Source organism: Eucalyptus grandis, chromosome 10 (genome assembly GCF_016545825.1).
Source record: "Eucalyptus grandis isolate ANBG69807.140 chromosome 10, ASM1654582v1, whole genome shotgun sequence".
Classification (NCBI taxonomy): Eukaryota; Viridiplantae; Streptophyta; class Magnoliopsida; order Myrtales; family Myrtaceae; genus Eucalyptus; species Eucalyptus grandis.
The window spans coordinates 29,725,338-29,739,900 of NC_052621.1; the positions used below are offsets into that span (position 1 = coordinate 29,725,338).

Genomic DNA, 14,563 nt, shown 5'->3' on the forward strand with positions numbered 1-14,563 from the left:
ATGAAGATATAAGGTACATGAAATCTCATATTTCATGAGGCATTTGATGCATTAACTATAGGACGTGACGATGATACATGATGCGCCGGGAAGTGTGCCAACTATAAAGATGAGTGGTTCTCGGGGAGTCAAAACACAAAAGCAATGAGAAGTTATTGCATGGTTTATATATAATGCAAGTTACTATCATTCGAATCATTAATTAAGTAGATCATACATTGAAATTCATATGATTAGCAGTTTTTTTTTTTATTTGATTGAAATATGATTAGCCGTTTGAGTGCCGTTGATCTGCATGATTTAAGGGTCGGGTGATATTTTGTTCGTGATCGATATTCATATCATGCCGGCAGTATAATTAACCCGGATGATTTCCCAATGGTTTTGGGCCTTACATGGAATTTTTAATTTGCTTGGGTAGGCCGTAAACACTACTCGAGCGAACTTGGATTTAGTCCACCCATTGGGCTCAAAGTCATTACGGTCCCTTTGCTTCCCCAGGGGTGAGATAGAATTTCTATTTTATTTTCCCGATTCGAATTTAATCAATCGGAGACGAGCTTTGCAAAGACAAAATAAGCCAGAAGTCTAGAAGTCAACCTTCCCACTCCCCCATCTTCTTCCGACGAAATGCCCAGCGTGATGATTGCTCCAAGTTAGGGGCGATAATATTATGTCCACGGATTGCATTCATATGTACAACTAATTTATGAAAAAAAAAAAAAAAAACGCTGCTACAGACAAAATAAGAAACTTCAATATTTAAATAGTCTAGCCAACCGAACCATCAATAAACAATCCAACACCATCACGTTTTTAACCTAGATTTAATATCACGAAAAATCCCAAATTGATATATCCATGACAAATTTATCTCAAACTCATATTTTAATTATAGAAAATCTCAAACCGATATACAAATTTATTTTAAACTAATTATTTAGCTATCAAAAATCCTAAAGAGTACATTTGTGATATGTTTACTTTTCATTAGTTTCAATCAAATTGAATTAATATTATGAAAAATCATAAACTTATATCTCAAATAAACGGAGAGTAAAACTCTAGACTGTTGTTATATACGATCAAACTCAAACCCTCAAAGTTGAGCCCACTGGCCCTGCTTTCAACGTTGTATTTTTAACACCTGCCTACTCTTGAAAAAAAAAAAGAAAAGAAAAAGAAATCAAAGAAGAGCGTACGGTCTGCGCAAGAAGGCCGAAGCGTTTCATCACGGCATCACCAGAGAAGAAGGGGCGCAAAAAGTCAAAAAGTCTACGGAGACCTCCGACGACAAACCTTCCATGAACGCAGCAGAGCCAAGCTTCGATCCGAAGAAGAAAGAAGAAGATCAGTCTCGCCAAGCTCACTCCACAAAAACCCCAACGAGACTCCATCGTCCTCAGCGTCCCCATCAAGAATCGCCCAACACAGCAAATCCAATCTCTCCATCCCTCCCATAAACTGAAGGAAAGATGGCCGCGACCCCTTCCCCGCCCGACTTCAAGAACGCCGTCGCGGCGGCCAGGGCGGTTATGTCCGCCGCGGCCTCCGTGACGGCCGCCGTGGTGGTGGTGCAGTCGGCGGTCCACACGATCGTCCCCCGCAGGTTCCGGGGCTTCCTTCTCTCCAGGATCCGGGGCTTCCTGGGTCGCGTCTCCGACGAGATGACCATGGTCATCAAGGAGTACGACGGGTTCGTCCAGAACGAGCTCTTCGAGGCGGCCCAGGTCTTCTTGGCCGCCAAGCAATCCCCCTCGACGCGGCGCATCCGGGTCACCAAGCCCAGGAAGGAGACCCACTTCACCCTGGCTATCGACCGGAATCAAGCGGTGGTGGATACGTTCCGGGGGGTCGAGCTCAAGTGGGTGTTTGCGTCGAGGCAGGTCGACTCGGGCCACCGGGTTCATCAGGGCCGGAGCTCGACCGCTCAACACGAAGTTCAGTACTTCGAGCTCACCTTTTGCAAGAAGCACAAGGAGATGGTGCTCGAATCCTATCTGCCCTTGGTCATCGGCGAGGCCAAATCCATTAAGCAGGGGAAGAAGACGCTGAAGCTACACACGCCGAGCTTCGGCCGCGTCTACGGCGGTAATTATCCTCGAATATTCAGTTGGAATCGACTGCATAATCTCTAAAGATATTTGCTTCTGCAATTTGATGTGTGGAAAGGAGTAAAAATACTAAAATTCACAAAACTTTTCAATTCAATCACATTTGAGGTAAAAAAAATCTACCGGAACCAGTCCCCCACCTTCTTGTCTACTACGACTCTGCTCTCGATTTCTTCAACAGGAAACGGAATTTTGTATCTGCATCACAGATTTTTTCCTCTACAGGTCCTCTCTCAGATGCGTGGGCCTCGGTGAACCTCGACCACCCAGCGACGTTCGAGACGCTGGCGATGGACCTAGAGCTCAAGAAGACGATAGTAGACGATCTCGAGAGGTTCGTGAGGAGGAAGGAGTACTACAGGAGAGTCGGCAAGGCGTGGAAAAGAGGGTACTTGCTGTACGGACCCCCTGGCACGGGGAAATCCAGCCTGGTCGCGGCGATGGCCAATTACCTGAACTTCGACATTTACGACTTAGAGCTGAGCGGGCTCCGGAGCGACTCGGAGCTCAGGAGGCTGCTCGTTGCCACCGGGAATCAGTCCATATTGGTGGTCGAGGACATCGATTGCACCATTATGTTGCAAGATAGGACGTCCCAAATCCGAGCGGCGAGCGTGAATACTATGCCAATCGGTTATCCGCAAGAAGATCGAGTACCATTTTTTTTTTTCTTTTTTTAGTATAAGGTTTTACTTCAATTGTTGCATTCTATGCATGTGATCTGTCCTTGATATTTAACTTACGTTTTTCACTGCAGAATTAATCTTTTCTCATGGAACAGGGAACATTGTCTGGATTCCTCAATTTCACTGACGGACTTTGGTCGAGCTGCGGCGATGAACGGATCATAGTCTTCACTACGAATCACAAGGAGAAATTAGACCCAGCGTTGCTACGCCCAGGGCGCATGGATGTGCACATTCACATGTCCTATTGCACCCCATGTGGGTTCAGGCTTCTTGCTTCTAATTATCTCAGGATCGATAGTCATGAGCTCTTTGATCAGATCGAGAGTTCGATCACGACAGCTAGAGTCACTCCAGCCGAAGTAGCCGAGCAGTTAATGAAGAGCGACGAACCAGAGGTCGCTCTCCGGGACATGGTTTCTTTCCTCGTTAATCACAAGAGGAAAGAAAATGAAGAAGTCGTTGAGGAGGAAGTTTGTTACTGCCAATTGATTAGAGAAAATGGAGGGAGTGGAAAGGAGAACGGAAATTGCGAACTAGTTGACAAATAAATAATAAATATAGACTCTGTTGGTATTTTTCCGGTTGATTTTATTCAGACTATATACTAAGAAAGACGATATGCGCTGACACTGTAAATATTTCAATTTGATTTACTTGCCTTACTATGTTTCTTCTGATTTTTATCATGTTTAGCCAGTTCCACCTGGTTGAAAGGTCGCAACATGTTTTGAAGATCCAACGGATCTTACACCTAAGGCAATATTTAAGAGAATTATCGAGTTTTGACGTGCTAGAGCTTGAATTCCGACATGAAAGATTTACGATGAGATGTGTCGACGTTTCACAGGTAAAGTGAGTCAGTAATTCAGTATCAACCATTCCATCGAATGATGATGTTTTCATAAATAGCAGGGGACCTCTTTCGTTTTCTTCCTCTGGTTTGCAACAATAGTTTCCGTTCCCTTTGGATCCTAGCAGCATCTGAGGGAGACAGCCCAGGAGAACTCACATGCCTTAATCTGTCATTGTCAAGATTATGTCCTCTCGTTCCAGGATTTCCTTTGCTAGAAGCATGATATTGTTTTGCCTTCTACAAGGACGAATCTTCCATGCAAGTAATAATTTTCGGATCCATTCAGCCAGTCCACAGCAGCATCCTCCTACAGGATGTCGGCAGCAGTTTCGGGAGTTAATCTCCTCTCGTCGTTGACCTCGCTGCCGGCACGGTCTCTAATTCTTTCCCAGTTCTTCAGATGGAATTTACTGCTGCTCTGTCATTTCCTAGGGATAAACAAACTCCTTTCTCTTATCATGGGCAGTGATGCTTGGCATCATGTTCAATCTTTTAAGCTCAGCTTCCGAAGCCAAGATGCGCTCCCGCCCACTGCTTCCTAAGTTATAATCCATAGCGCTCAATCCGCTCTGGCGATCGAGGTAAATCATCATCGCTTGGTGCTGTCGCAGCATGTAGAAACATAAGGTAAACTCTTGCCTTAATTCTGATGCCATCATAAATCCACAGTACAGAAATCAGCGAAAACATACATGGAAGATTCAAGATACCCGTTGACTTGTATCTGATGAGGTGATTGCATAAAGTAGTTTTCTATGAGAAAAGCCAATGATAGAATCAATTTTCCATCATGATTTCTCCGGCCTTTGCACGTGCCTTCTATTCGCATGCATCATCCGTTAGTTCGTCCAGAGACAATCTAGGCCCACCATCTATATTATATATATGAATTCCCCTGGCGCATGCCTAATTTCATGCGCAAAGTTACGCATAGCGCATCCCCATCAGAAGGCCCATCACGATCAGTATTAGAAAAGAGGGACCTGTAGCACCTCTAGAATGTCAAACAAATCGAGAAGTCCACTGTAACCGTATGACATAATCAGAAAAGGATGGCTACGGAAGGAGAAGGAGGAAGGCGAAGACACAGATGACTATCAGCTGCACTCGACGCGCTGAACTGATCACTCTGTTCCAGAGGGGAAGGAACAAGAGGTCACAGAAGAGTGACAGGATTAGGAACCATCATCATCAGTGGAGAATGTAATCTCTGCTTCCTTCTGCAGATTCTTAACTGACAGAATCTACGGCAGATTCACAGCCATTTGTACCTAGGGACACCTCTACCGAGAGACTATTCCCTTGGACAACGAACTAATCCTACCCCTTTCGTCCGGGTTAATCTTGACATACAAAATAGGTTGAGCCATATTCTTGAGGTTCCTTTTGCTATTCTTTCAATAACACACACCCACAAAACAAATTCACAAATTAAGGAAGAAGATGAAATCGGTTGTTGTACTGTAGAGATAATTAAGGAATTACGTGCATTTTTTTATTAGTGGAGAGAGGGCAGTTAAGTTCTTGCTATTTAGAATTTTATCTTTTTTTCTTTAGCCAATTTCACAATTTTTTCCCCTCTCTTTAACGCTTAATTGCATTATAGTATTAAAAAAAGGCGAAGGTTATGGCAAAATGAGAAACTTGCGGTAAGATAAAATGGTGTTTTAGCCTGTACTTAATAGATTTTCTTACCCCTGTTCTCATAACATTACCGTTATGCTGTCACTTATTTTTGAGAATGTTTTGGACAATCTAAACCGATTGTTTTTCGTTACCCTGTTTTCTGAACATAACAAAGGGAATTACCGCATTATTTCTTTTGCACTTAGCTTGCACTGGAATCTCATTTCGTGCATTAATTTTACGACTTGACCATGATGCATGGGGAAGTGAGCCAACTATCTAGATAGCGATTATTGAAGATTCCAGCACAAAAATGATCGATGAGAAGTTCTCACATGATCTGCCAGTTATGCGAGATTGTATCATCCGAATCATTAGGTCATATGATGAATTTTATATGAATTCAGCCTACCTAATCTATGTACTCTTTGATAAATGCCACTCGAATCATAAACTACTTCACATGATCAACAATTTAAATGAACTCGGTCTGCATAATCTATGTCCCCGTTGGACGTATACCGATTAATTACTCGAGACACGCGGCGCTCTGGGGATGGCCTCAAGAAAGCGAGCACAGCTGGCGGTTCTAATTGAATTGACTAGCGATGAGGGCAGATGAGGTTATTATTTGCTTGACTTTGCTAGGGTTTTTTTAAAGATCACGGACGAGCTTTGGGAAAGCGAAACAAGCTAAAGAGAAGGTTCCCAGCTAGGCAAAAGGAACTTTTCTCTAATAAATACAGCGAGCTCGGATCAAAGTCTAGAAGTCAAACACTCCTTCTCCATCTTCTACCCAGAAATCCATACAATCAACGATTCCATCTTGCGGTTTTCTCTGGCCGATTACCGTCCTATCACCAAACTGCTTCGATGACGACCCCGGCTCCGATCGACTTCAAGAATGCCATCGCAGTGGCCAAGGTGGTACTGTCCGCCGCGGCCTCCGTGACGGCCACGGCCGTGGTGGTGCAGTCCATGGTTCACACGATCGTCCCCCGTGAACTCCAGTACTTCCTCTTCTCCAGGATCCGCAGCTTCTTCTCTCGCTTCTCCAATGAAATGACCATGGTCGTCGACGAGTATGATGGGTTTGTCCAAAACGAGTTCTTCAAGGCGGCTCAGGTGTTCTTGGCTGCCAAGCAATCCCCTTTGATCAGGCGCATTCGAGTGTCCAAGCCCGCCAAGGAGAACCACTTCACTCTGGCTATGGACCGAAATCAAACGCTGGTGGATACATTTCGTGGGGTCGAACTCAAGTGGGTTTGCGCGTCGAGACTGTTAAATTGCTAAAGGGAGGAGAGATGAGACTGAAACTTCATCTTACGTACAGAACAACCAAGTCTTTTACAAAAGACAAAATACATAACGTAAAACACATCATAACTACCCATGTTCTCCATAAAGTACTTGCCCCACTAACACCTAAAAACTAGGATAACCAACATACATGACTCCACTAATTCTAATAACTAAAAAACCAAATCAGCAACATGTGAAAAAGGAAATAACTGTTATATTAACAATCCCTCCCTTAAACCGATGTTTGCTAACATTCAGTTTAAAGCCTTGACTTTTTCACCGTGCAAATACCTAGTAACCTTCTAAGCTTCACAAATGACTCCATCTTGAGGGCCTTGGTGAATATATCAGCAACTTGATCTTCACTCCTGCAGAGATTAGATCAATTGTTCCATCATTGCTAAGATCTCTCAAGAAGTAAAACTTCACATCAATGTGCTTGCTTCTTCCATGTAACACCGGATTCTTGGAGAGTCTTATTGCTGAGTTATTGTCACAAATTTTTTTAGTAGATCCTTGTTGCTTGAATTGTAACTCCTCAAAAATTCTCCTTAGCCAAATAGCTTGACAAGCACTAGCTGTTGCAGCAACAAATTCAGCTTCTGTACTTGACAATGTGACAATTGGTTGCTTCTTGGATGACCACGAAATAGCACTTGTTCCAAACATAAAAGCATAACCTAAAGTTCCTCCTATCATCTTGATCTCCTGCATAGTCACTACAGTAAATCTCAACAAATCAGACTTTTCACCCTTCTTGTAAAATAGCCCAAAGTCTCTAGTTCCTTGCAAGTAACGAAGGATTCTCTTGGCAGCTAACAAATGCATTTGTGTAGGATTCTCCATATATCTACTGATTAAACTCACAGAATACATTATGTCTGGTCTTGTTGCAGTTAAATACATCAAACTGCCCACAATTTGTTTATAAAGTGTGCTGTCAACCTTCCTCCCTTCATGATCTTTGTATAACTTTAAGCCAAACTCAATCGGGGTGTTTACGGGATTACAATCCTTCATCGAAACCTGTCCAAAATTTCTCCCACATATTTCTTTTGAAAAATAAAGATCCCATCATCCGATTGTACCACTTCTATGCCAAGGAAGTAATGCATCATACCAAGATCAGACATTTCAAACTCATCCATTATAGATTTCTTGAATTCTTCAAACATGCCATCACAACTTTCGGTAAATATAAGATCGTCAACATACAAGCAGACAATAAGCATTTTCCCTTTATCTCCAATCTTGACAAAAAGCGTATGCTCATAAGGACATTTTGAAAAACCAACTTTAAGAAAATAAGTTTCAATGCGACTATACCAAGCCCGAGGGGCTTGTTTTAGCCCATAAAGAGCTTTCTTCAATCTATAAACTTTATGCTCATTTCCAATCTTGACATAACCAGGGGGTTGCTCGACAAATACCTGTTCCTCCAAGTACCCATGCAAGAATGCCGATTTGACATCTAGCTGGAAAATAGGCCAAGAATTTTGTGCCGCCAATGCAACCACCAATCTGATCGTGTCATGTCTCGCAACTGGAGAAAAAACCTCCGTATAGTCGATCCCATATTGCTGCTTGTATCCCTTGGTTACCAAACGTGCTTTGTATTTGTCAACTTCACCATTTTCTTTCAGTTTTGTTTTAAAGACCCACTTCACACCAATGGTTTTATGTCCATCCGGAAGATCGGATAACTCCCAAGTATCATTTCTTTCAATGGAATTAATTTCATCATCCATCGCCTTTCGCCATTTTTCTTCTTTGAAGCACTCTCAAAAGTTGTAGGGTTATAGTCTGAAAATAAGGCAAAGTGAGTTATTGAATCTCCAATTCCAGTTACCTCATAATCTTCCATCCAAGCAGGCTTTCTTCTAACGCGGCGAAGAGATTGGGCTTCTTCTTCATTGACTTCAGTGCCTGTTGGTGAAATTCCAGCAACTGTAGAAGTTGTATTTGATGAATTTTGGGGGATATAAGGTGCTGAAATTTGCTCATGTTCAGCATCATTGTCATAAAGAACTTGGGTAGGCTGCTGCCTATTCCAATCCCAAGTGTTCTCTTCATCGAAAACAACATCCCCTAGTCACAATCTTCTTTGTTAGTGGATTGAATAATTTATATGCTTTGGATGCTTCACTTACACCAAGAAAACACATTTTTCAGCCTTGTCATCAAGTTTCTTCCTTTTCACATCCGGGACATGGGCATATGCGATGCATGCAAAAATTCTGAAGTGATCTACAGCCGGTCTTCTCCCACTCCAAGCCTCTTCAGTGTCATATTCTCGAACAGCAAAAGTTGGACTTGTTCAAAACATGAATACTCCAATTTACTCGCTTCGGCCGGAAAGTCTTTGGAACTCTTCCTCTTGCCAATAAACTTCTCACCATGTTGAGAATTGTTCTATTTTTCCTCTCAGATACACCATTCTGCTGTGGTGTATATGTAGCAGTAAGCTCTTTTCGAATGCCATACTCTGCACAAAAAACTTCAAATTCTTTTGAGCAATATTCACCGCCACGATCTATTCGAAGAGTCTTAATGGTCTTTCTTGCTTCATTTTCAACACGAGTTTTGAAGCTTTTAAATGTGGAGAAAGCTTATGATTTTTCCCGTAAAAAATAAACCCAAGTTTTTCTGGAAAAATCATCAATGAAGGTAATTAAGTATCTTTTACCTCCATTAGAAGATGGATTTATGGGACCGCAAATGTCCGAATGCACCAGCTGCAAAACATCCTTTGCTCTCCATGACTTTTCTTTTGAAAATTGAGAACGATGTTGTTTGCTAACAACACATTCTTCACAGACTTGGGAAGGAACGGTAATTTGAGGAAGACCCGTCACCATGTTTTTCTATTGGAGGGTCTTCAATCCACCAAAACTCAAGTGACCATAGCGAAAGTGCCAAAGCCATGACGGATCTTTCTTTTCAGCCATCAAACAAGACTTAATATTTTCAATCTTTAATGGAAACAATTTATTTGAATTCATAGGAACAACTGCAATAGCACCTCTAACGGAATCATAAATTTCACAGACACCCCTCTGAATGGTGATTACATAACCCTTTTCTTGTAATTGGCCAGCACTCAACAGATTACTTTTCAAGTCAGGAACATACAACACATTAGAGATCGTTTCCACAAAACCATTCTTGGTTTTTATCTTAATATCTCCTTTTCCCATCACTTTCACAGTAGAATGATCCCCAAAACTCACAAAGTGGAATGAAAATCTTCATTTAGATGAGAAAAAGAAGACTTACTTCCACTCATGTGGTTACTTTGCCTGTATCTACATACCAAATATCTGACTCGCGCTCATTTTCATCTTGAACAGCCATCAACAACGTTTCTGCTTCCTTTTCTTCAACAAAGTTTGAACTCTCTGCCTTTTCTTTATTATTAGGCAGCCTAGTATAACATTCGGATGCATAATGACCAAATTTATGACATCTAAAACACTCTACCTTGAATTTGTTAGGATCCCATCCTCTGCCTTTGCCTTGAAATTGGTCATTATTGGCTTTGAAATTCCTGCCAACATCTCTATTTCCTCGATCTCCCCTTCCTCTACCTCTACCTCTACCCCTTCCTCTGAAATTGTTGGAATGAGTATTGGTAGAAGCCTTCAACGCTTGCTCCTCTACTGTTGAACTTCTGTTCATCTTCTATTCATGGACCAATAAGGAGCTTTGCAATTCATCAAGAGAGAGCGCATCTATGTCTTTCGACTCTTCAATTGAGCAGACAACATAATTAAACTTTGGTGTCAAGGAATGCAAAATCTTCTCCACAATGGTGACGTCGTCCATCTTCTCGCCATGGAATCGCATCTTGTTGCTGATCTCCATTGTTCTGGCACAATAACCAGTGACAGATTCTCCATCTTTCATCGCTAGTATCTCAAAATCTTTTCTCAAGGCTTGAAGCTGTGCACGCTTCACTCTAACAGAGCCTTGATATTTCTTCTTCATAGAATCCCAAATATCCTTGGAAGTTTCTTTGCAAAGAATAGTCTCCAAGATGGAACGATCGATAGCCTGAAAAAATAATATTTTGCCTTCAGGTCCTTCAACTTTCGAGCTTCCAATTCTGCTTTCGGGGATCTGTCAAAGCCATGCCTGCTGGTGGCTCTTGAATTCAGATTCGACAACCAACCAATACTCCTTTGATCGTAAAAATTCTCCATCAGCATACTCCAATGGTCATAGTGACCATCAAAGCGTGGAATTGCTAGTTTAACAAAATTGTCGGTGGCCATTGGAAATATTGCTGCTGCAATTTTCTCACAAAAGTTTTTTTTATAAAAAAAAACTCTCTCACGTTTCTCTCAGGCTCTGATACCACTGTTAAATTGCTAAAGGGAGGAGAGATGAGACTGAAACTTCATCTTACGTACAGAACAACCAAGTCTTTTACAAAAGACAAAATACATACGTAAAACACATCATAACTACCCATGTTCTCCATAAAGCACTTGCCCCACTAACACCTAAAAACTAGGATAACCAACACACATGACTCCACTAATTCTAATAACTAAAAAACCAAATCAACAACATGTGAAAAAGGAAATAACTGTTATATTAATAGAGACAGGTCAAGTCGGGCTACCAAGTTCATCACGGCCATAGCTCGAGAGTTCAGTACGAAGTTCAGTACTTCGAGCTCACTTTTCACAAGAAACACAAGGAGATCGTGCTCGGTTCCTACCTGCCTTTTGTCGTCAGCGAGGCCAAGTCCATGAAGCAGGGGAAGAAGATGCTGAAGCTACACACTCCGAGCTTCGACCGTGTCTATGGCGGTAAGTATCGTTGAACGTCAAGTTCGAATCAAAGAAATTATCTGTAAAGATGTTTAATTGTGCTATTAAAAGTGTGAAAAGGAGTAAAGATACTAAATTGACAAAACCTTTTAGTTCAGCCGGCCAAGTCAGAAGGTACCATGGACATTGTCATTTCCAAAGATAAGCACTTTCCATAGAAAAGTTCATATGCGATATCCTAAGGAACATTAAGGTCAAAATTCACTAGAACCAGTCTTGCATTTTCTTACCTACTATTATTCTGCTCTCAATTTCTTCATCAGAAAACTGAATTTGGCATCTGCATCACAAGTTTTTTCCTCCACAGGTCCTCTCTCGGATGCGTGGGCCTCGGTGAACCTCGACCACCCGGCGACATTCGAGACGCTGGCCATGGACCTAGAGCTCAAGAAGGTGATCATGGACGATCTCGAGAGAATTGTGAGGAGGAAGGAGTACTACAGGAGAGTTGGTAAGGCGTGGAAAAGAGGGTACTTATTGTACGGACCCCCTGGCACAGGGAAATCGAGCCTGATCGCGGCGATGGCCAATTACTTGAACTTTGACATATATGACCTAGAGCTCAGCGGGCTCCGGAGTAACGCCGAGCTCAGAAGGCTGCTTGTTGCCACCACGAATCAGTCCATATTGGTGGTCGAGGACATCGATTGCACCATTGAGTTGCAAGAGAGGAAGTCCAAATCGCGAGCTGCACGCAAGAATACGATGTCAACCGATTATCCGCGAGAAGATGTACGATTTCTTTTCTTTATGGCTTTCTTTTTTTGGTAGAAGGTTAACTTCGGTTTGTTGCATACTATGCGTATGATCTGTCCTTGACATCTAACTTATGTTTGGTTGCAACGACATTAATTTTTGTCTCTTGGAATAGCTGACATTGTCTGGATTCCTCAACTTCATCGACGGGCTTTGGTCGAACTATGGTGATGAGCGGATCATAATTTTCACGACGAACCACAAGGAGAAGTTAGACTCAGCCTTATTGCGCCCGGGGCGAATGGACGTGCATGTTCACATGTCCTATTGCACCCCTTGCGGATTCAAGCTTCTTGCTTCTAATTATATTGGGATCAACAGCCATGAGCTATTTGACCAAATTGAGAGTTTGAGAGTGCTAGTATGAACAAAATAAAGGAGTTAGGGAAGAGAATAAGAACATAGAAATTATAGTGGTTCGGCTTAATCCAAGCCTACGTCCACTCTCCCACGATAACAGCCTTCTTGGCTGGATTCCACTATGCAATCAACAAGAGATTACAACTCCGAGTGCAAACACTTAGTAGATCACACTATCTCACTAAGTCACTCTCTTGGTATTTCTCTCACGATTACAAACGTTTAAGCTCTCAAGAGACAAGTATATGATCTAAAGTCGCTTAGACTTTGGAATTATAAATTCTACGCTCTGTCTCTTACTTGCTCATCGGTCCATGATCTCCTTAAATACTCCTCCACTTCCAAACTACCGTTGGACAGCATCCCGGAGAATCGTCTTCCAATATACCCATTGGACAGCTCTGTATCTTAGAAGATTTGGTAGCCGTTGAGTGACAAAGGTAGAATCCCAAATTGATTCCGATCGCCCATACAAACGAAATCTTGGTTTCCATAAGTAAAGCTTCTTCGTATAGAAAGTTCTTGTCTTCAATCAAATCAATCTTGATGTGGAATCCAAACCAGATCACTAGCCGTTGTATGATTGGGCTTGAGTTACGATTCATCGAATCTGGATGTAAAGTCGAGTCTTGAGACTTTACGATATGAGTCTTGAGACTTTACAACCTGGGTCTTTAGACTTTACAATCTCGAGTCTGTAGACTTTACACCCGAGTCCGTACCCCCGGTTCGGCTTCAGCATAGAGTCTATCTTCGGTTCAGCTTCAAAGATAGAGTCTCGTCTTCTGGTTCAGCTTTCACGTTCGATCTGGAATTAGTCGAGAGAGCAGACTTCGATGTAGAACAGACTTTGACACTAAAGTCTTGCAGTCTTCAGACTTTGAGTCTTGAGTCGGCAATCTTCAGACTTTGAGTCTCGAGTTGACAATCTTCGACTTTGAGTCTCGAGTCCGGCGCCTTCGACTTTGATAATATCCTTTACATGTTCTATTATCTGCATGGTCTATTACTCAACCATTAAACATGTTAGTAGCCTTTGATTTATTTTGTCATCTTCAAAACATCATAAGGGATTTCCCTAACAATCTCCCCCTTTTTGATGATGACAAAACAATCTCTGAATATGCAGATTTATAAACATGCTTTTAAAAATTTAAATCAAAGGATATCATAAGATAGCAAATAGATTGAGCATGACAATATATAGAAAAATAATCGCAGCTCAATATTATGCAATAAATAATATCAACCAATTAGCACATATGCATATTCATATCTTCTCCCCTTTTTGTCATAATCAAAAAGCGATAATGGATTCACGTAGAGAATGATAACAAATATCTTGCATGAATCACAATTTCCACAAATCAGCTTTTATAAAGTAAATCGAATATTAAAGATATGCAATATAGCTCACTTTGATTATATCAGTAAATATCCAATAAAAATCACGGATGCATCATAAAATTCACGTACCATTTTTGTCATAATAAAATGATAATATCAATATGAGATTTGTTAATGACAAAAGGTAATAAGAGATGCACTAACCGGATTTTGTAGAATAAATTCTGACACATTTACCTTTCCTTCCATCCATAATAAGATCATAATCAATCAAAAAGATTTTCCATAATTGATCAAAGCTCCCCCTCAATTTGTTGCCTTTTGAGGTGATCACGATTCTTTTCCTTTTCTTTTGGATTTGATTTCTCCTCTGGATTTCCTCATCGAATTCTGAGTCTGGTTCGAATCGACTCGATTCTGAGTCTCTGTCTGAGTTAGACTCAGATTCTGAATGTGCCATCAAGCATAAATTTTCTTGCTCATCATCTTCTTCTTTTTTTGTTCTTTTCTGGCCATTCTGCTTGTATTTTCTTCCATCGAAATATGGTGGCCTTGTGTTGCTTTGCCCTTCCATAAGACCTGGTGCCAACATACTAGTCATAAAAGATCTTTAGCTCAAAAGTAAAAACACTTTTATAAACCGAGCACTTGGCTCTGATACCAATTGAGAGTGCTAGT

The 14,563-nt window shown here is 41.5% G+C and overlaps 2 protein-coding genes across 3 annotated transcripts in view; both read left to right on the plus strand.

Moving 5' to 3' along the window:
* Positions 1 to 1,187: 1,187 nt before the first annotated feature.
* Positions 1,188 to 3,495, plus strand: LOC104422715 (AAA-ATPase At3g50940). Its single transcript, XM_010035123.3, has 3 exons — positions 1,188 to 2,091; positions 2,340 to 2,767; positions 2,896 to 3,495. Exons 1-3 carry the CDS (start codon positions 1,476 to 1,478, stop codon positions 3,349 to 3,351), a joined length of 1,500 nt encoding a protein of 499 aa, XP_010033425.2. The 5' UTR covers positions 1,188 to 1,475; the 3' UTR covers positions 3,352 to 3,495.
* Positions 3,496 to 5,961: 2,466 nt separating this feature from the next.
* LOC104422716 (AAA-ATPase At3g50940) overlaps positions 5,962 to 14,563 on the plus strand; it is a 32,230-nt gene continuing 23,628 nt past the window's right edge. Inside the window, exons 1-4 of one of the 2 annotated variants that reach the window (XM_039303377.1) lie at positions 5,962 to 6,556; positions 11,190 to 11,401; positions 11,715 to 12,154; positions 12,294 to 12,526. In XM_039303377.1, coding sequence (XP_039159311.1) covers positions 6,156 to 6,556; positions 11,190 to 11,401; positions 11,715 to 12,154; positions 12,294 to 12,526 — 1,286 coding nt within the window. In that variant the 5' untranslated portion in view covers positions 5,962 to 6,155. The remainder of the gene's footprint in view (positions 6,557 to 11,189; positions 11,402 to 11,714; positions 12,155 to 12,293; positions 12,527 to 14,563) is intronic. The other variant, XM_039303378.1, reaches the window with a different exon arrangement.